At 47.2% G+C, this 23401-nt stretch overlaps 1 protein-coding gene across 1 annotated transcript; it reads right to left on the bottom strand.

Annotated features, from left to right (window-relative positions):
* Nucleotides 1-239: 239 nt before the first annotated feature.
* LOC119171506 (uncharacterized) lies at nucleotides 240-1041 on the bottom strand. Its single transcript, XM_037422294.2, has one exon. It carries the CDS (start codon nucleotides 941-943, stop codon nucleotides 257-259), a length of 687 nt encoding a protein of 228 aa, XP_037278191.2. The 5' UTR covers nucleotides 944-1041; the 3' UTR covers nucleotides 240-256.
* Nucleotides 1042-23401: the final 22360 nt, after the last annotated feature.

Consider the following 23401-nt stretch of genomic DNA (forward strand, 5'->3'; position numbering starts at 1 on the left):
CAGCTGTTTCACTCCTAGTCATCGGCTTACCGCCCAATGTGAGAAGCAGGGGGGAGGAGGGTGTAGTTGTGTATTAACGGTAATTTAAGTGTAATAATCGGAATTGAGCAGCTATCTATGGCACCTTTATTGAAATTTATTTATTGAACTGAACTGAACTGAACTGAACTGACAGCTGTCGCGCTTGTCGTTGTCGATGTAGTCGGAAAATGCAAAGCATTGACCAAGTACTCAGGATGTTAGGTTGAAAAACTGTTTATTGATCAAGCTGACGCGTGCCGACGTATGTTTCTTTCATGACAAACGTATCAAAAAGGAGCACCAGGGCCATCGGGTGAATTTTCTTGTCGTATTTCTTCAGTGGAGGACACGCCCGCCACTTGTAGCGCCACATGCGGTGGTTGAAGGCCTCGTCATCAGGAAACACCTCGTTGTTTGAGAGCACAATGACGGGTGTCCTGGAAATAGTCTGGTCAGCAGTATACTTGACAGCCACCGAGTCTACATCACCACCAAAAATTTTTTTGACAGTATCGAAAGCGGATGACTCACAGTTTGGCTCGTTCCATACCAGGATGCGACGGCCCACGGTGTCCTGTAGTGGAAAGCTAGTGTAGCGGTTAAAGTTGCGAATGGTACCGCGGTTAATGTAAAATGAAAGAACAGGATCGAAAAAAAAGTTTTTGCCTGCACTCGGAGGGGACAGGATTTCCATGCAATTTTTTTTCGGGATCGCCTTCTCGACCAGGCTGTACAAGTTGTTGACAAAAGCCGACACTTCCTCGTGGATGCCGTGAAACTGAAAGTTTAAAAGTTCCATCATGGCATCAAACGACGCGGGCACATCCATGTAAAAGGTAGCGAGGTTGCCATGTGGGGCGTCAAAGAGTGGCTGCATGTTCTTGTACATTTCAATGAAGTCGAGGGTGGAGTACGAACACATCTCATCGTTAAACACTTGAATGGCGCGTTGAAGGCGCTTGTCGTCCAGGCGAATAAATCAAAATACCGGGTCGGCCAGCCACTTGGGGGTGCACACAATGTTGTTCAACGGCGATAATAATGCTAATAATAATGTTAATAATGTTAATAATAATGCTGAATAATTAAAGCTGAGATAGGAAGAATTTATCCGGTGGACTGTTTAAGTTTAAACTACTGTGTGCTTTTCCTGTAAAAAAAGCCAACGTATTAAGACATAATCTCAAAGCATGTTAAATAAGCTTTGCTGTGAAGTTATTCTTTTCATTCGGTGTTGCTCGTCATTCAAAATGCTTAGCACCAAAAAAACACAATGGTAGAGTAAATTGTGTGGATAGAACTAATACTTCTTTTTACTAGAATCATACATGGTATGTTCTCATGATTTGTCCGGTATAACATCTTTTCTGATCTCTTCATGATCGCATCAATTTGCTGTTCTAATTTTCAGTTTAACATCTGCTAGCTGTCTTGCTGTGAATGTAATTGAAGCCCAATGATTATGAAAGCTATTTTGAAAGCAAAAGCGTCGTACAATTAACTTGACTATTACATTACCTGACCCCTAGCTCGTTCGCCTTGCTACATTGCTTAGATGCAGAAATCAAGAATATATTGTTTGTTGTTCAGAATCGCTATAAAAAACCAGTCAGAAGCACGAAGTTTGATAGTATCAACTTTTAATACCTTGCTATACTGGTTGTCTCATGGAAGCAGCAAAAAAAACAAGCATGGTTAACTTGTTAGAGCATGTGTCATGCCTGTTTAAGTATAGACTACTGCCTTCATATCGACAAAATTCGACCGCTGCTGTTGTTGGCAGTTTTAGCTTCTATGCGTGACGGCTAACTTTGTCTTGTCGCTCTCATGTTGCCTGTTGTTTTGTCCACAAGTTCGCTTACGTGCTAACACTTCATGATCTAACATTCGAATTAATTATTCCTTTATTTGTCTTACTGTTGCTTTGTTTCTCTTTTTTACCCATGCAAGTGCAAATGAGCTAGGTGAGGACATTGTTAGGCTCGAACATGAACCGATTCTATGGGATGATTTTTTTTATTGTCACCGAAGTTCACGGCGATTCGGAAAGTAGTCAAAAAGCTCCGAAAGATTATCAAGTCACCGATGGGTATGATGATCTTAGATTTTATAATAACAAAATTAGCATTAATGCATTCTGGCCTCTCTCTAAGCAGATTGGAAGCTATGTGCTAGTTTTTGATTTTGTTGTAACACTAGACTGCAATGGACCCATGCGGATGGCTTGCTGAAGCTGCATAATGCGATATCTTGAAATAATTTTTTGTGTCAATTGAAAGGGGAACAAACACCATTTATAAAAGCTCACTTAACTCTGCCACACATATATCCTTTATATGTAGATCACTATGAGCTAGTGTGAAATATGGGAAAGGTAGAAAATATTACCTTACGATGGTGCATGTTGTAATGTTGACCCAATAGTGTTGTTGTGGTGATTCTGTGCACCAGTATGGGCAGTGTTAATTATGTCAGGGACAAAACAAAGAAAATGGCTGCTTGTATGTCACCAACAGAGCCAACCGTGAAAATGTGTCAATATCTTGAGCTTGGGTGAGAATGTGACGAAAGGTTTTTATCATGTCGTGGTGTCAGGGTACAGTAGGAACTTATACTAATGTGCACCGAATTTTTCAAATTGCACTGATATTTACTGGAGCACTATCAAGGCCCTTGAAGGCTTTGCATTGCAATGGGTGCTAAAAAAGGAACTGGTAGTTTTAACATCAGTACCAATGAATACAGACTTCAAAAACTCTAAGCTATTTATTCGTGCTACTTTCAAAGTGTTGGCAAGCTTTGAAGCCCCGTAGAAGTGGATAAAATTTATAAAACTATTTTATTTGTAATCTGCATCACCTTTTAACATTGCATTTTTAGGACCTTGTACTCAGGGAAGTCAAATTTTCACGTAGAGAAAGAAACTAAGATATTTTTTTTCGAAAATTGCGTGGCTCTTCACATTGTGGATTCTGCTGCCCTAGTGAACACCACATAAAGTACTGTCATTGGGCCTAGGATGCCATGTCCAATTGTCCCTCAGGCATATAAACAGATATGTGTTTGCTGTGCACCAGACATACAAACGAGCTTAGTACTAATGGCTGCTGTAAATCTAGTTTTGTATATATTGCTATATGAAAGCTACAAAACATTAGAATGCGTAATCTACGGGCTCCCATATTCAAGTGCCTAACTAGCAGAGTCTCTGTTGATTTTTGTATATATTTTATTTTTTAGTATCGTTCGAAAACTATAATACGACAGAATATGTAGTATCTTGTATACAACAATTGCTGTAAAAACGCTTTGTGTTAGTGTAATTAACAATGTATTCAGAAGTAAAATATACACACTGGTGCATGGCTTCAGTTTCTGTGCCTTTTATTTGTCAGCAGTTCCACAATGTGTTCAGACTTTGTGTTCTCAGTAAATTGTAGGACTGTCGGGTGTTCTTTGATGATGTGGAAATCACCTGACCAGGCTAGATTTATTGTTACTGATGAAGATGCGGTTTGTGCAAAAGAATATTGTATACCAGAGTGGAATATACATAGGTCAGCAAACTTATTCCTGCGTCAACATACTCATATTCAGATCAAGAAGCAAGTCTGAGTCGGAGTGAGATTGGGGGAGTAACAATCTGGGAAGTTTTAGTCCAAGAGTCCGGTTCAGGAAAATTTGCGGACGAGTTCGAGTCAGCCATAAGAACAAAATTTATTTCTTGAGTGAACATGAATGAGATCCACTTTTCACTCGACATTTCTGTTAATTTTCTGTCGATCTACTCAACACTATTACTATCCGTCTTAAGTCGGCCTATGCTCATGCATGTGCCTACCCACATGGTTCAGTGCATGGCAGTTTATACTTCATCTAAATACTTGTTGATAAGAGGCATAAGACGCAGTAGTGGGTTTTAGGCCTTAGCCCACAATCTCTTTTACAGGACGTTATTTTGACAAAAATATCTCGCGTCAGTTGCCTTTCAATAAAATGTCCTTATTATTATCTACTGATAACTCATATTAAAAGCTATGAGATAAAAATAGACTAACAGGGGCACAAATTATGGTAAATATTACCATTTAAGGAATACTATGAATTTCCACAATCTTTGTATTGTTGCTTTAAAAAATGTTGAGTTGCCAAAAATACATATTCAATTGGAGTGCAAGTAATATATTTTAATATTATGAAGTCTTGGTAGTCTTGGCTGCGTAGTGTTTAATTGAAGGAAGATCTCGCAAAACGAAAGGGCAAGCCAGTACACAGACAATGACGATGATGATGACCCAGAGTGGCAATGAGGACAAAGAGACAAGCGGATGATGGTGATTGTGATCATGCAGGGATGAGTACGATGTAAGTAACAAATGCCCACACTACTTCCCCCCACTTGGAAGCGGACACCCTGGCTGCCGTAAGTTGAATTGACGGGGAACGTCGCGTGAAAGGTTTCATGCGACAGACGTGGACAATCTCTGTGCTGCGGTAGCGGTGGTCAGTTGGGGCGACGAGCTGTGTCACACAATAATTGACTGGTGAAGTCTGTTCTAAAACAATGTATGGCCCGATGAAGCGTGGTTAGAATTTGTGACAGAGACCAGCAGTGCGAATAGGTGTCAAAAGCAGCGCCTCGTCACCAGGTTGGAAACACACAACGCAGTGGGATGCGTCATAGATGATCTTCCGCTCGTGCTGTCTCGCATCAGTATTGATGCGAGCCTGATGGCGAGACTGGGCCAGGCGGGAAATGTATTCTTTGCTAGGAGACTGACATGAATTTCCATGGTTGTTAAAGAAGGAGACGTCGAGAAAGGTAGTCGGGGTGCATCCATGCACGAGGTAAAACGGTGAGTAGCAAATTGTTCGCTGAACAGTGGTGTTGTAAGTGAATGCCAGGAGTGGTAAAAGAGTATCCCAGTTTTTGTGGTCGGGTTGGACGTAAACGGCTGTCATGTGAGCAAGGGTTCGGTGAAATCTTGCTGTGAGACCATTTGTCTGAGGGTGGTAGCTTGAAGCTGTCTTGTGAGTAGTTCCAGAAGCGCGCAGTACCTCATTAACCATTTGGGACAGGAACACTTTGCCGCGGTCACTAAGCAGGAGCCCCATGAATAAAAGCCCCATGACGCAGGATTTCGGCGTGAAGAATAAAGTCTGCAACTTCCACAGCTGAGCCTGTAATAACAGAGGAAGTCTAAGCGTAGCGTGTCAGGTGGTCCACGGTGGTCACTATCCATCGTTTGCCAGCAGATGTGACGGGGAGAGGCCCGTATAGGTCAACCCCTACAACCTCGAACGACATTGAAGGGCACGGAAGTGGCTGTAGAGGTCCAGCAGGTGCAGACGTGGGGAGTTTACGACCCTGGCATTGGTAGCAGAAACTGACGTACCGCGCTAGACTAGAAGAAAGGCCAGGCCAGTAATAACGACATTGAATGCGGTCAAGAGATATTAAAACCAAGATGACCAGCCGTCAGGTCGTCGTGAAAGCCTTCGAGCACATCAAGTTGAAGAGGGCGTGGCAGTACAGGAACCCAGCGCTGACCGTCAGGGTGGTAGACGTGGTGGTAGAAAACGCCATTGTCAATCTTAAAGTGCAGGAGTTGACGATGGAGTCGCGCGTTTGGTGGACGAGAAACTCCCGAAGGGTGGCCCATCATGCGTCGGTAGTGTGAATTGGACCGCTGGCGGGAGATAAATCTTGGCTCGTCGTCTTAAAAAGGTTGTCTTATTGATGCAAGCGTATGAAATTTGGTAGATGTGGTGGTTGAGTTCTCACCAACGCTGATATGGGTAGTTGGAAGCGGGCAACGAGATAAAGCGTCGGCGTCTTGAAGTTTTCTGCTTTACTTGTAAGTTATGTCAAATTCGTACTCCTGCAAGCGTAGTATCCACCGACCCAAGCGCCCGGACAAGTTCTTCAGCGTAGAAAGCCAGCATAAGGCATCGTAGTACGTAACGATTGTGAAGGGGCGGCCGTGGAGATAGGGACGGAACTTCTGAACCGACCAAACCACAGCCAAACACTCTTGCTCAGTTAACGTGTTGCTCTTTTCGGCAGGGGTGAGTACGCGACTTGCATATGCAACAACTTTCTCTAAGTAAGATTTGTCGCGTTGTGGAAGAACGGCTCCTATACCAAGGCCGCTAGCCTCGGTATGGAGGATAGTCAGTGCGGCTTCGTCAAAGTGGCAGAGCAGAGTTTCAGACGTGAGTGCCCGCTTCAACAGGTCGAATTCCGTTTGACATTCTTGAGACCACAGAAAGGGGACGTTGGAAGCAAGTAGTTCGTGTAATGGAGCAGCAATAGAAGTAAAGTTCTGGATAAACCAGCGAAAAAAAGAGTCGCGGCCAAGGAAACTGCGAAGCTCCTTTGGTTTTTCTTGACGCCGAAAGTGAAGGACTGCAGAAATCTTATCAGGGTCGGCCCGGATGCCATTATTGCTAACGACTTGTCCACCTTGATAGATTTGCTAGCGAAAGAGCATTTCTTAGAGTTTATTTGAAGCCCGGCGCCGGCAAGGCACGTCAGAACTTGATGCAATCGTTCTAGGTGCTCAGGAAACGTTGACGAAAAGATAATAATGTCGTCCAGGTAGCAAAGGCAACTTTTCCAGCTCAGGCTGCGCAGCACGGCATCTACCATGCGCTCAAAAGTCGCAGGTGCGTTGCAGAGCGCGAAAGGCATCACGTTGAATTCATATAGCCCGTCGGGGGTTGCGAACGCCATTTTCTCCTTATCGTCTTCATGCATGGGGATCTGCCAGTACCCAGAACGCAAGTCGATGCTTGAAAAGAATTCCGCGTTTTGTAGGGAATCAAGGGCGTCGTCAATGCGTGGCTTAGTGTACACGTCCTTGCGTGTGATCTTATTTTGCGCCCGGTAGTCCACGAGAAAACGCAGAGACCCATCCTTTTTACGAACCAAAACAATAGGAGACGACCAAATGCTAGATGAGGGACGGATGACTTCCCGTTTAAGCATGTCAGCAACGTTTTCTTATATAATTTTTCTTTCAACTAGAGACACGCGGTAGGGTCTGCGGTTTACGATAGATGTCCCAACAGTTGAATTCGATGTGCTGTAGAATTCGTGCGCCCCAGCTTCGACGAGCAAATAGCGAAAGAATTTGCATGTTTCTTTAACAATGCGAGCAGCTGCTGCCTCTCTGAATATGTCAAGTCGCTGCTGATAGCGGTGGTAAAGGTGGAGGTAGAAACTTGCTCACCGAGGGAAGGGTCTTTGGATGTGGTGGCCTGAAATGGCGTGAAAAATACAGGCTCGAAGCCGGCAACACGGGCCACAGTAGTGCCCTGTGCAGTAACATCTTCTCCGGTGTAGAGTTGACAGCGGTGACAAGTGTAAAGCCATTGCGAAAACTAACGACACCGGACGAAAGAACTATAGCTTTACGAACGCAAAGTGATGACGCTGAGGCCAATACATCACCATAATAGATGTCGTTGGAAGTAATGATGACAATTTGCTCTTGTAGTGGCGGCAGTTCGATGTCTTTCGCAGCGATCAGACGAAGTGGCTTCTGATTGTCGTCGTCAAGCATGTAGTTGGTGTCAGCGAGGTGAACGACGCGATGTCCACAACAAGTCGCCGCAGAAGCAGATAATGGAAAATCTCATTTTAAAATTATTTGGTGAGAGCAGCGGGACAGGACAGCAAACTGGACATCATGGCGGATGCCGTCGATGAAAACACGCAACGTACGAACCGCGGAAGGGCGAATGACGTTCCCCTGGGCAGCAACTAACGTGGGGCCATCGTAAGCCGTCATTACTTTTCTTAAATATTGTCACAAGTACTGGGGAGATTTATTAAACCACCGGGTAGCAATCTCTAGGACGATGCATCAGTCGTGGTTGGATCTCGAGCAGAGAAAGAAGCACGCGATCTTCTTTGTCCTCCAGATTGAGAGCTGCTCTTGCTGTTGACCCACTATGTGCTGGTGGCATTATTCCCCCTTCCGAAAAAAAAAAACAAGTCCCAAAAAGAGGAAAGAAAAGTACATAGCATCACCGCGATGCTACTACATAGGCACGGGAAAAAGAAATTGAAAATTCGGATAAAGTTAAAGTAAAAATTGAAGAGCGTGCCAATATAAGAAACGTCAATGAACGAGAAAGCAAGTTCACACAAATAAACAAAAAACACAAAGAATGCTGTACGGTAAAGGAAAAGTTACGAGCAACGCGCAATAAATGGTTTCATGCGCAACACATGAACGACGTTCGGCCTCAGTCGTGTCCTGCTCCGTGCATGGGGTGTTGAGTCCGGAACCACTTCGTAATTCACGTCACTGACGCGGCGTAACACTTTATATGGGCCAAAGTACCGGCTCAGTAACATTTCACTAAGGCCACGGCAGCGGACGGGTGTCCACACTCAAACTTGATCTCCGGGGTTGTAAAACACTTCTCTGTGGCGGGTGTTATAGCGTCGTGCGTCTGCCTGCTGTTGCTGGCCGATGTGCAGTCGCGCGAGTTGCCGGGCTTCCTCAGCACGCCCTGCGAATTCTTCGGTGTCAGTTGCCAACTCGTCTTCGTTTTGACACGGTAGCATAGAGTCTAGCATGGTCTGCACTTCGCGGCCGTAGAGAAGCCGAAATGGCGTGAATCGCGTGGTCTATTGCACGGTGGTATTATACGCGAAGGTCACGTAAGGTAAGATCCGGTCCCATGTGTTGTGCTTTACGTCGATGTACATTGAGATCATGTCTGCGAGGGCCTTATTCAGTCGCTCGCTAAGTTCGTTGGTTTGCGGGCGGTACGCAGTTGTCCTTCGGTGTCTGGTGTTGTTCAGTTTGAAAACTTCGTCCGTAAGCTGCGCCGTGAATGCCGTCCCTCTGTCCGTTATTACACTGGAAGGAGCACCGTGTCGTAACACGATGTGGCGCATGAAAAATTGTGCTACCTCAGAGGCCGTGGCTCGTGGGATCGCCTGCGTCTCAGCGTAGCGTGTCAAATAGTCGGTCGCGACGATCACCCATTTGTTGCTGTCCGCAGATAGGGGAAATGGCCCGAGAATGTCCATGCCGACTTAGTCGAACGGCGTGCAGCGTGCTTCGATGGGCTGAAGCAAACCGGCTGGTTCAACAGATGGTTGCTTTCGGCGCTGACATTCCCGACAGCTCTTGACGTACTTCTTGATGCTTGCTGAAAGTCCTGGCCAATAGTACCTCTCGCTCACTCTGGCAAGTGTCCTTGAGTAGCCCAGATGACCGGATGTGTGTTCGTCATGGCAAGCGAAGAGGACGTCGTCTAGCATGTCTCGAGGAACCACCAGGAGGTAAGCACGGCTGTTAGAACGAGCGTTCTTCTTGTACAGCACACCGTCTCGCAGGCAGAACGACGTCAACGAGCGAGATAAATGACGTGGTATGATAGCGCCCAGGCCCTCTAAATGATCAATGATTGGACGAATCTCTGCGTCATCTCGCTGCCGTTTGCTCAAGTCTGATGCGCTACGGCGCCCAGGAAGCCTTCGTCTTCCTCTGCTTCCTGACTGACGACATGAAGGGGTGCGCGTGACAGTGTGTCAGCGTCTTCATGCTTACGGCCGGACTTATGGACGATGGTGACATCAAAATCCTGCAGCCGCAAGCTCCACCGTGCTAGCCGTCCTGAAGGGTCACGCAGGCTTGTCAACCAACAGAGCGCGTGATGGCCCGTCACTATCTTGAAGGGACGATCATAAAGGTACGGGCGAAACTTCGTGATTATTCCACTACTCTTTCTCCGTAGTGGAATAATTCGCCTCGGCACGGGATAGAGAGTGGCTGGCGTAGGCTATGACTCTTTCGGCGTCCTCTTGACGCTGAATTAGCACTGCACCGAGCCCAATGTTACTAGCGTCGGTATGGACCTTCGTGTCAGCATCATCATCGAAATGAGCGAGAACGGGCGCTGATTGCATGCGCTGTCGCAGCTCATCAAAAGCTGCTTGTTGCTCGTTTTCCCAGCCAAACGGCATGTCGTCTCTTGTGAGACGAGTCAGAGGTTCTGCTATCTGTGAAAAGCCATGAATGAACCGGCGATAGTAGGTGCACAAACCAAGGAAGCACCGGACGGCTTTCTTATCGACAGGAACTGGTAATTTGGCAACAGCGGCAAGCTTGTCCGGATCGGGCCGGATTCCTTCGGCACTAACTACATGTCCAAGGAATTTTAGTTCTTTATAGCCGAAGTGGCACTTCTGTAGCTTTAGTGTGAGGTCCGCTGATCGGATAGCCTTTAGCACGCTGCGCAGGCGGTGAAGGTGCTGCTCGAACGTGGTAGAGAAGACCACCACATCATCAACGTAGACAAGACAAGTCTGCCACTTGAGCCCTGTGAGGACAGTGTCCATCATTCGTTGGAAAGTTGCCGGCGCTGAACAGAAGCCAAAAGGGAGACCTCGAAATTGGCATAGGCCATCTGGAGTCACGAAGACTGTTTTCTCACGGTCTCGCTTATCTACCTCGATTTGCCAATACGCGCTTTTGAGATCGAGAGAAGTGAAATAATGGGCACGACGAAGTATATCCAGCGAATCGTCGATATATGGCAGCGGATACACATCCTTTTTGGTCAGGTTGTTAAACTTTCGGTAGTCGACGCAGAAGCGTAGTGACCCGTCCTCCTTTTTGACAAGTACGACTGGAGGTGACCACGGGCTGTTAGATGGTTAAATAACGCCATCGCCAAGCATCTCGCTGACTTGCGTACGTATCGCTTCACGTTCTTTAGCTGACACGCGGTAGGGGTTCTGGTGTATCGGGCGTGCGTCCTCGTACGTGATGATCCTGTGTTGAGTGATAGACGTCTGGCGGATCTTTGAGCAACTTGCGAAGCAAGACCTGAACTCGAACAAGAGCGCTGGTAGCGCAGTCTGGTTATCGGTGGACAGATCAGGATTGATGTCAATATTACTCATAAACTTGTCTGCGGTATCCACTACTTCTGACGTGAGACAGTTGGTGACGTTTGCTACTTCGTGGGCAAACGCTATCGAAGTGCCACGGAACAGATGTCGATGCTCGTTGCTAAAGTTGGTTACGAGCAATTCAGATCGGCCATCACGAAGGTGTATTACACTTCTAGCTACGCAAATGCCTTACTGCAGGAGGTGTTCTAAATTTGTCTCGGCCACCACATCGCCATCGCCCAAACCACAGCATGTTACGTCGACTAGAACACTTGCTCGTGGAGGAAGCGTCACGCTCTGTTCAGAAATACGGAGTACGTCGACACGCTTTCCGTCATCCTGCACGTTGATTGCTCGCTGGGCTGAGAACGTGACGCGGCGCTCTTGCAGATGAATGATAGCTCCATTTTCCTGTAAAAAGTCTACTCCCAGGATGACGTCACGGGAACATTCGCGTAGAACGAGGCAGCTTGCTACGAATGTATACCCTTGGATCTGTACTCTAGTTGTGCAGGCACCCAGTGAAGTAACGACGTGGCCACCAGCTGTCCGAATCTGCGAGTTGTGCCACGGCGTGATGACTTTCTTCAGCCGCGTTGTCAGTTTCCCGCTCAGTATGGAATAGTCGGCGCCGGTGTCCACTAACGCATTAACTGCACAACCATCCATTGTCACTGCTATGTCGAGTGAAAGTCGGCCATCTTTTGCAGCAGTATGTGATGTCTGACCGGTTTTTGTACGGTTCTGCGTTAATAGGAGGTCTTCAGCGCTTCGACGTTCAGCGACCTCGCCCCCAGAGGTCGCTTCCCTACTGAAACGTTCCGTATGCGATGTACAATAATTCCGTATGTTTCCGTAAGAATCTTACGGAAATATATGAAAAATATATAGGAAACATATGTATTTTTTACGGAAACATATGGAATTATTGGACTCGCATACGGAACGTTTCAGTAGGGTTGGGCTAGTTTTTTCGGCGGGGGCTGGGAGATCGTGTGGTAGAATACTGCTGGGGTGTTGATGAAAATCGCCTTGGTGATGGCGAGCGCGACTGGCGCCCGGCCGACGGTGGTGCATGCTGCTGGGCGAGGTAGTTTTCGACTTCGCACGGTCTCTGGCCGTAACGGGGTGGCGGTGAGTACGCAGAGAAGCCGCGAAGCCCAAGACGGCGATATGGGCACTGACGGTACAAGTGATCAGCTTCTCCACAGTGAAAGCACAGAGGCCGGCGATCAGGTGTGCGCCAAACATCAGACTTCCGAGGAGACGTGCGCGGATCGTCGATGTACTGAACTGGTGGCACCGAACGATGGGCGACAGCAGCGCCAGGGACAAAGGGCAAAGGCGGTGGCGTGTACTTGCCTTCGTAGTACGGTATGTGCTGTGCTGATTGGAGTGCAACAGCAGGAACGGGATGGACGAGTAATGGTGGCGATTCAGCAGGGCGTTTCAAGGCTTCCGCGTAGGTTGTCTCACGGCGGTATTCAGCAGGAGCTGGTGCAGCTGTATCAGGAGGCAAGGTGTTCTGGAGGGCCTGGTGCAGCTCATCCTTGATCACAGTTGCAATTGAGCTAACCGTAGGTTGAGGTGTTACACCAGCCTTTTGCAACTCTTCACGTACTATATCACGGATGAGTTCACGTAGATGGTCGTTGCTGGTTCTAGTGACGGTGAAAATGTCGGCAGTAGACATGCCACTGACTTGCCTGTCGTATTGGTTGGATCGCTGCTGCAGCAATTTTTCCATTGTCACGGCCTCGGACAAGAACTCCGCGACCGTCTTCGGAGGGCTGCGCACGAGGCCGGCAAAAAGCTGGTCCTTGACACCGCGCTTCAAGTGACGCAACTTCTTGTCCTCCGTCATTCTTGAATCGGCCCGTCGGAAGAGGCGCGTCATGTCTTCGACGTACGTGGTCACAGTTTTGTTTGGCAACTGGACGTGGGCTGGAATAGCTCGTTCAGCACTGGCATAGTTCTGGAGATCAGCACTGACATAGTTCTGGAAAAGTCTACGAGAGAATTCGGGCCACGTCGTCAGCTGCTCCTCTCGATTTTGATACCACGTACGTGCCCCGTCTTCGAGAGAGAAATAGACACGACCCAGTTTCGCCGCGTCGTCCCGCTGATTCAAGGTGGCTACACGCTCTAAGTCCGCCAACCAGTTCTCAACGTCCTCGTGCTCCGTGCCATGGAACGTCGCCGGTGCCCGTGGGCTTTCCAACTTTTAGCGGTTCGACGTCGTGCTTCCCGTGCCTGTTGACGAGGTTTGCACCGAAGCGCTGGTCATGTTTGTCGACGTGGTTGGAGCAGTATTGTCGATTTCCGGAGGCAATCCCCTGATTCGGCGGCTGGTCCAATGCACGGGAGTATTGATTGGCACTGGACTCGTATAACGGCTTCCTGGGGGGGTCTGCAGCATCCGTGAGACTACCCAGCACTTCCACCAGCTTGTCACGATGAGTCACAAGTACTGGGGGGATTTATTAAACCACCGGGTAGCAATCTCTAGGACGATGCGTCAGTCGTGGCTGGCTCTCAAGCAGAGAAAGAAGCACGCGATCTTCTTTTTGCTCCAGATTAAGAGCCGCTCTTGCTGGCGACCCACTACGTGCTGGTGACAATATTCACACGAATCACCAAGTATCACAGACAATGTCACACCTGTGTCTACCAAAGCATCAACTCGCACTCCTTTCACTTCCACAGAAACCATGTTACACGGGCCTCATCAAGGAATTTCAGTTCTAATTCTGAATGTAGTTTTTTTCCTCCACAAACTGCATCACTTAGTTTTCCGAATGAATATCAGAGGAGAATGAGGCGGGCCGAAGTGGAGAGGTGGAACGGCGGAAGGGCGAAGCCGAGCGGCGTCTCGTGTTTCGGCTGTTTCGCGGTGCAGTCGATGCCGGAGGAGGTGGATACCGGTGCGGGGAAGACTAATAATTCCGACCTTGATAAGACGCCCCAGTGTACAAATTCCATTCGCGCACGTCGTTGCGACGCTCATCTTGCTGGCGCTTTCGGCAGAAACGAGAAATGTGGCCGCGATAGCCTCAGTAGTAGCAGGCAGGCCGAGACGAGCGCCTCGGTGGGGAATAGAAGGCATTCGGGGCACCTGGAGATAGCGCGGTCAGTTGGGCTAAAGGGTCAGGGGGCACGGAATGGTAGTTCACCGGGGCAGCGGCAGCAACTTACGCGTAGGTTGGACGCGGCAATGTCGCGTGGGCGTCGCTGGGAGGCACGGCAGCAACTTGAGGGTACGTGGATATAGGGTGAGAAGCAGGTGGCTGTACGGGCGCAGAGACAGTCAGGGATGTAAGTTCCTCCCTGATGATGTCACGTAAGGGCACTCCCGAAGGCTGTGTAGGATGCGTTGTAGGAGGTGTGAAGACCATGGACCGCAATTCTTCGCGTATGATGTCCCGAATGAGGTCACGCAGGTGGCCATGTGACGTGGAGTGGTGGTCGCCAATGTCCGGTTGGAGGCGAACGGAGTCCAGCGTATCAAGGCGCTGGCATGTCGTCACAATATCAGCGATGGTAGCTGGGTTTTGCACAGTGAGGGCATTAAAGGCAACAGGCCCAATGCCTTTCCGTATATGGCGCACTTTGTCCGATTCCGGCATGAATTGATTGACACGCCGGCCCAGTGCGAGGGCATCCTCGATGTATGAAGTGTATCATTCACCGGGATGTTGTCAGCGAGTATCGAGTGTCCTCTTTGCTATGACGGATCGAATGTCTGGTGTCCCAAAGACGTGTCGTAGCTGCTGCTAGAAGGTAGCCCAGTCGGGTAAGTCAACGACGTAGTAAAAATACCATGTCTTCGTGACTCCAGTCAGATAAAAAGGCACGTAACGCAGTTTGGCGACCTCGTCCCGCATATTAGCGGCCCTTACGCGGTCGTAGTCATCAAGCCAGTCTTCTACGTCTTCTCCCCAAAGACCAGTGAAGAGCGGGGGTTCCCGCTGATGTCCGTGTATGTAAGTAGGAGGGGCAGCTTGTGGCGGTGTGTGGTTGATTACATCAGCGCCGGCAGTCTCGGTCTGGGACAAGCTGCCTGACTGTGGACGCAAGCGGCGGCCTGAACGAAGCTCCAGGGGGTAGAGCGGGCTTCGGGAGGTCAAAGGACCGAACATTTACCTCCACCACGTATGAAGTCTTGTTAGTCTTGGCTGCGTCAGTATTTATTTGAGGCAAGACCTCGCAAAACAAACGGGCAGAGCCAGTACACAGACCATGACGATGATGATGACCCAGAGCGGCAATGAGGACAAAGATACAAGCGGATGATGGTGGTTGCGATCATGCAGGGATGAGGACGATGTAACAAATGCGCACAATATCACTAACTAAAAGTGTATGGCATTGATATCGAAGTGGTGGTGTTATAGTGATACGTAAACAGTGTGGCGTATGTTTAAGTCACAAGGGGATAGTAACAAGCACTGAGAACATCGCTGTGGGTTGTACGTGTCGCATGTAAACAAGGAAGAATGAATGGACATGCAGGTGGTCCAAAAGCAATATTGGTTGCACGCAGATACAGAGTTTGCAAACAAAGTTAGTTGTTTTATCTCTATGTGGTAGCTCTACTACGGAGGTAGTCTTACGGGTGCGGGCAGTTTAACAAAGCTTCGGAGACATCGCAGTTATCCCCATTTCATTGAAATAGTACTACAGGAAGCATGACATTATGCTTTTCATATTGCAGTGGTGCTTCTATAAGCTGCATGGGCCAAGATTATTTTGGTATTTGTTTGTCAACGGCTTAGCATACTCTCCAGGGCACCAAAAACTTTGAAATGACACCAAACTTTGTTAGACATGTTTCCCGTTACAGTGTTCATTGTGAGTGTTAGTAATGAATGCCAAGGAAATTAAGAGCATTGACACCATGGTTAAAAAGGCTAATTATAGGTTAACGTGTTCATGAGTCAACTATCTGGAGATAATTGAGCCACGAGTCTGAGAGCGCCCGGCTGAGTAAAATTTTGGTGAGATTTACTGCAAGTGAGTCTGGTTGAGAAAAAGATTAAGGAGTGTGAGTTCAATTGCACATGGTTGAAAAAAATTGATAGGCCAAGCCCCAAGAAAAAATATATTTTTGAGTGCTCCAGAACACATTGAACCAGAACACACCAAACCAGTGTGGTCTTCCCACCAGAACACATCCCACTTGAACTTGTCCCAACAAGACACACTAGTCTGGGCTGGCGTTCCTGCCCGGGCACACCACACTGGGTCAACTTTCACACCAATACACATCCCACCAGGACACCTCAGAGCGGGTCAATGTTCCCACCAGCACACAGCACACCAAGCTGGCGTATTCTCCACAACACACTAGTGTTTTCTAGTGTATCCACCATATCACGCTAGAACACACAAGACACACTCTGGTTAGATTTTCAACTGGGTAGGTCACTCGAATGGACGACCAAGGTAATTGACTTGTCTAAACATGTAATCATAATATGCACGTCATGTGAAACATGCCTATATGCTATGCTCAAAGGGCGCTCGCGGCCATATCACTACTTCCACATATACCAAACTTGGTGATACGTCACGTGTATGACTGACGGAGGTAAACGACACGTCCAAACATGATAATCATAATACGCAAGTCGAATGAAACATTACTACTTGCTACGCTTATAGCGCGCTCGTGGCAGTTTCGCAAACTTCACATAGTGCAAATTCGGTATAACGTGACGTGAATGAACGACGAAGGTAAAGGACGAACCTAAATAGGATAACCATGACATGCGGGTCATGTAAAACATGACTACGAGCCACGCTCATAGTGCGCTCGCGGCCGCTTTTCTAGCTTCGCAAATAGCGAATTTGGTATTAAGTGACGTGAATGGACGACAGCGGAAAACGACTCATCCAAACGTGATAATAACTATATGTGGGTCATGTAAAATTTGACTACATCCTACGCTGATAGCGGGCTCGTGGCCGTTTCGGTAGTTGCAGATATAATAAGTACAGTATTACGTGACGTGAATGAACGACGAAGGTAAATGACACGCCCATACAGGACAATTGAGGCATGCGGGTCGTGTAAAATATGACTACATGCTACACTGATATCTCGCTCATGGCCATTTCGCTAGGTTGCCAAAAAGCAAATTGGACAGTATATGACGTGAATGGATGACTAAGGTCAGCGCCTTCATTTTTTATAGCCCGAGAAAGGGAGTGGATTTCAATCGGAAGCGGATTTCGGTTCTAGTGTGGCGCTTCGTCGCTAGGTGCTGCAACTAGAGTAGAGATGCCGCCGCGTCGTCTCACGCAAATGAATGCCGCGGCCGCATTCGAAGCTGGTATACGGCTCGGTTTCCGGCTGTAATCGAATTGCTTAAGGAGTAATGGTTGCTTCAAAACGACGATTGTGAAGCACTTGTTGTTCTGGGCACTCAGCTCATTTTAAAGGCTTCAGTGGTTAGCGACTACTCAATCAATGTGCTCGCGCGTCGTCTGCTAGCTAGGTGGATACCAGATAGCTCTAGGAAGTAATCCGCGGAAGATCGTTTTGTCACCGTGGCAATAACTAGACTGAGAGTCGCTTTTTGAATAAATAAAAGTCAACTTGTGAGTGAAGCCTTCGCCAGCAGCTAATAATAAAACCTTGGGTGCCTAATGTTCCTCGATGCTTGCTACTCCCTAGTGGCGTAGCGCATTGTGCGCAAGCTTGGAGTTCAAGAACTAAATAGCACAAAATGTCACTAGACTGCTTTCAGGAATAAAGGTCATAATTCATTGCGTTCGCAAAGCGTGGCATGTCTTGTCACAAGAAAAAAGGAAGTGTCAGAAAATTAGAAGCTATGTCAGGTATTTCACTAATTCAGAGCCTAAATAATAAATTCATCATAAATATACAAGAACAGCTCAAAATGTGGCATGATTTCTGCAATTATTACCCAAGTTTTAAACAGTCTGATGCCGACTCTCAACTTGAGCCAAGGTGACAGGCAGGAATGAGGTTTGTTTTCAGCTGCTTGAGCTTCTCTGTGTATTAGTGGACGGATTGTCGTAGCCTTAATATCTGGCTGCTCAGCTCTGTTTCTTCCTGCTTTCCTCTGTCTTCTAAAGTCGGTAGTGAACAGACCCTACTGAAAATTTCTATACATATAGGACCAGTATCATACGATGTTACTGGATACAGGTGATATAGGGATTACGGCCCATGTAGGAGGTATAGGGATTACGGCCAATATAGATGATATAGGGCTTATGGACCATATAGGGCATATGTGGTATATGGGCCAAACAGGAGTTATAATGTTTGGGGGTAATATAGGTGATAGGGTTCCGATGAATTCTCCGGTACCTGCTGAAAATCATAATGTAGTGCAAAAAAAGAGAGCAAGTTCACAAAGAACCACACACCATATAATTTTAAGCAAGCATAAACTAGCCCAAGAACAAGTCCTTCTGCAGAACATCCCCGGTTCCTATGGGCAAGTAGTAAGGGTCATAAGTGATGTTTGCCTAAGCATGGTAATAAGGCGATGCCAGTTTTTAAAGTGTAAAAATACGAATACGTCCCAATGGGCAATATAATGGTGTTTTGAAAATGTAGTAAACTAAATGGGTGGAACAAAGTGTTGTATGTAGTGTAGTGTCGGGGCATTGGAGAAAAACAAGATGACAAATATTTTTGCTTCCTCGAATTTACTTATATGAAAAAAACGTTGTACATGGAAGTTTTTTTACCTTTCTCAGCCTGCTAGGTGCATGCATAACTGCTTTCTGATCCACAAACTTTGCAAAATCATCTGCACAGTAATGGGCAAATACATGCAGCACTCACTAAGTACTCTACTCATTTGTTTACTTGTAAGTTAAAACACTGAGCAGCATACAATCTCCGTCTGCTAAGAGTGCACTGCAAATACTGGATGCACTGAATCCAGTTCTTGCTAACTTCGTATAAGCACAATGGCTCAACAAAATCTCATCTTCCGCACTGAAGTTAAATGTGCGTCGATTTTTCAGTGGAATGCCAGAGGCATGAAGTCCCGTATCTCGGACTTTCGCCAATTTGTTCGGGCCAATCAATTCTCTATACTTGTCATATGTGAACCAAACGTATCAACGCGTTATAGATTGTCCGGTTATGAAGCTTTTTGTTCAGCCGCTTGCGAAGAACGAAGCAATGTAATTGTTTACATTCGCACAGACTTGACTTATCTTTCGCACCCATAAGTTCAAATGACGACAATCAGTACGTGTGTCTTCGTGTGAAGAAATGCAGTTTCGTTCACGCTTATTGGTGGATATATATCTCCGTCATCGCGATTTGACTGCGACAGATTAAAAGAAATCCTAATGAGAACCGATCGGCCTTGGATCATCACCGGTGACTTCAACGCCCATCACATGCTTTGGGGGAGCACTATGATGAATGCCAGGGGCCGGAACATTGTTACATTCGCTTCCGATTACGACCTTTCCATCATGAACGATGGTACCCCCACATATCTGCGGGGTCTCACGTATGGCAGTTGCTTTGACCTGACATTGGTGTCACGGTGCTTCTCTCACGAAGTTAAGTGGTTTTGCGATATTGAGACTCATGGGAGTGATCACATACTCACCTACGTGTAGATCGATGGTATCATAAAAAATTTCTCTTCCGGTGTTGCAATTGGCACTGACTGGTCGATGTTTGCATCGCGTGTTGAGAACGCTTGCCAAGAAGGCCTCGCCTGCAGCCTGGAAAATACCATAGTGGAAGCTATGCAAGCGTCCAAATGTAAATTACCATTTTCGTCTAAAGTAACACAGTTTGACATCGACCTGGAAAAATTACGAGCTATACGAAGGCGTGATGAACGACGATACAGACGCACAAGATCAATTTACGATCTGAGGGAAGCAAGGCGGCTCCAGAAAAAGATTCAACGACGCATTTACAAACTAGAGAGCGAACGCTGAAAAGCATTCTGCGAATCTCTAGACCCTCATAAACCGCTGTCATATATCTGGAGAACAGTTCGTGGTCTTCGCTCCTCTCCACAACAACGGCACCCTTTTAAAGCTTTGGCACTCCATCATTGAAAAACAGAACTCGAGGTGGCTGAAGAATTTTGCACGAGAGTTGCCGGGAATATTATGAACGAGAGCGACGACGCCGTGATTGTTCCTGAGACGCGATTACCAGAAATGGACACTCCGTTCACCATGGAAGAACTGGAAGGTGCGTTAGTCGCTTCTAAGCGCATGTCGTCGCCAGGTCTTGATGGTATTACTTATAGTGCGTTGGGACACCTTGGACAAAAAGCTAGAAAAGAACTTTTAATATGCTTCAACAACTCCTGGCTCAGCGGCAGTGTTCCCCGAGAATGGAAAATAAGTCGATTAATACCACTTTTGAAATCAAGAAAATCACCATTGGACTTGACAGCGTATCGCCCTATTGCCCTCGCAAGCTTCCTCGGAAAAGTGATGGAAAGAATGGTTCTATTTCGTCTCGAGTGGTACTTGGAACGATACACCAAATACCCTTCTTGCATGGCAGGCTTTCGTCGGGGCCGCTCCTCCATTGACTGTGTTCTTGATTTATCGACATTTGTTCAACAAGAATAAAGTCGCAAGCGCATATCAGTGGCACTCTTTCTTGACGTGAAGGGTGCATATGATAATGTAGCTCACGATGCCATCCTCACTTCTCTCGCAGCAATGGGCATTGATGGACGAATGTTTCAATGGATAAGAGATTATATAACTGGCAGGGGTTTCTTTGTACAAACATATGTGGGTACAACTGCCCAACATTACACCTACTGCGGAGTACCTCAGGGAGGTGTTTTAAGCCCCACATTGTTCAATGTGGCCCTCATTGGTCTGGTGAAGGTTCTGCCAAAGTCGGTGTGCCCATCTATATACGCCGATGGTATTTGCCTCTGGAGTGCAGCAGTTACTCGCCCTCAGGTGCGTGCACGAATACAGCGGGCAGCAACCCTCACAACAACCTACCTTCAGAAACAAGGCCTAAATATATCAACTGTGAAGTGCGCGTTGATGGCGTTTACACGCAAACCAATGACGCCATACCCTGTTTACATCAATGGGCAGAGTGTGAAATATGCATGGACGCATCGTTTCCTGGGCATAATAATCGACAGAAGTCTTTTGTGGAGCCCACATTGTGCGTACTTGAAGAAGAGACTGCTATCTATTGTGCATATCATGAAATTCTTGTGCGGTAAAGCATGGGGAACGTCTGTGGCCTCCATGCTACAGCTGTACAGGGCCCTATTTCTGGGTCTATTGCGCTACAGCTTGCCGGTACTGACTAACACTTGCAAATCGAATACTCATTCATTGGAGAGTTTGCAGAGTCAGGCACTGCGTATCTGCCTAGGACTGCCCCGATGCGCTTCTACTTATGCCACAATCATGCTTGCCAAAGACCATCCGGTCAGGACATATATAGTTGTGGATTGCCTCAGAGCGCACATTCGACATGCTAGCCGTGTCCCCGACCCCCACTTGGCCCTTCTACCTTCCGGAAGACCACGTGCTACGTTTTCAGACGTCATAGCCAAGCACCTAAACAGCATTCCATCAGGATATACGCCAGCTGCGAGAACGGCATGCCCTTTGTGGTGCCTCGACCAGCCGCAAGTACGTCTAGAAATTCCGGGAATCAAAAAGAAAAGCAGTCACTCCAGAGTAGCATTGAAGCAAGCAACAATGCTATTATTACATGAGTTGTACTTAGACCGAACGCAGATATACACTGATGGGTCCGCCTCATCGAGCGGCTCATCAAGTGCCGCTGTAATTCCGGCTGCAGAAATGACAATCAAGTTTAAGTTGTCGCATATGACTACATCTACGGCATCAGAGCATGCTGCTATAAGGGCTGCTTTACAATATCTCGTTCAAGAACGTCCAGGAAAATGGGTCATATTCTGTGATTCGAAGGCAGCGCTTCAGAGTTTGCAGTCTGCCATGCATACGAGGAGCCATGACCAACTGGTACAAGAAATAAGACATTGCCATCATGAAGCTCTAGCACGAGGGCATGATATTATATATCAATGGCTGCCTGAACATATCGGTATTACCGGAAATCAATTAGCCGATGATGCAGCCCGCTCAGCCCATGAAGAAACCCGTGTAGTCCCGATTCCTCTATCAAGGAATGATGCAGCAAGACAACTTTACCTGCTGGCTCGAGATCTCACACGCATGTTCTGGTCGTCTACCAGCTTCCAAAGGTGTCAATTTTATGAACTGGATCCTTCCCTCAAGCTAAAGCTACCATCACAACTTTCCCGCTCCGATGCGACACTGTTATGCCGCCTTTGGTTGGGTGTTGCATTCACAAAGGCATACTCCTTTCGCATTGGTATGGCAGATACTCCTACATGTGACTACTGCGGAGATGAAGAGACCATCGAACACGTCCTGTGCAGCTGCGCTTGCTACGACACACAGCGATGCCAGCTACGGATGGTTTTGAATCGACTTGACCCTGGACCATTTTGTGTGCAGAAGATACTAAGACCTTGGGCATCTGCCTCAGTTGCGCAGAAAGCAACTAAAGCACTGCTACTTTACCTTAAGTCAACAAACCTGAGCGACCGCCTGTAAACTGTGTGTGCTCCCCGAGTGTGCTCGTGATTGTGTGTACCTTCTCATCTTTCTGCAACCTCTTTTCTCCCCTTAATCCCCTCCCCAGTGCAGGGTAGCAAACCGGATGTGCGTCTGGTTAACCTCCCTGCCTTTCCTTGCATCTTTATCTCTCTCTTTCTCTCTCTCTCTCTCTAAAACATAAAGCGAAATACCTTAAAGAGTACCGACACAAAATTTTGTGGCTCATATAGCCTGCGACATGATTTCCCTTGAGCACGTGTATACAAAAAAATTTATAGAGCAATTATACCTCAGACGGCCAATTATATGATAATTGAAGTTTGCGTGTCTGATACAGGGATATATGCTACGCCTCACATCATTTAATCACTGAGAGTGACCTGAAGCTGAGTTCAAACTTTCAGGCGCCATCATTGTTGCCGAGCTCAGAGTTGCCACAGCTACATTATTGACATCATAACCGTTGTTGCCCTTTAGCCACACTTGTGCTAGCAGGCTACTATTCGGTGACTGCTGTGTCCATGCCTGAAATAAACATGTGCAACGTGAGGATGCCTCAAGAAAATTTTTGCACCCAAACGACAACGATTAAGTTCACGACAACGACATTGTGCTGAATATGCAGCAGCAAAAGCATGTGAGCACACGATGCAGGCAGTACGTAAGTGCGTCTGTGTTCTGTGTGTAAGGGAAAAGAAAAACAATACGCCATGGTGGGTCATCTCTTAAGCCAGAAGCGCCGAGCGCGAGCTGTTTGCCCCAGCGCCTCGATTACTGTGTCAGCTGTCATCTCTCGCTTTCACTATTGATAGACCTGCTGCGCAAGTGCTACTT

Source organism: Rhipicephalus microplus, chromosome 4, assembly GCF_043290135.1.
Source record: "Rhipicephalus microplus isolate Deutch F79 chromosome 4, USDA_Rmic, whole genome shotgun sequence".
Taxonomy (NCBI): Eukaryota; Metazoa; Arthropoda; class Arachnida; order Ixodida; family Ixodidae; genus Rhipicephalus; species Rhipicephalus microplus.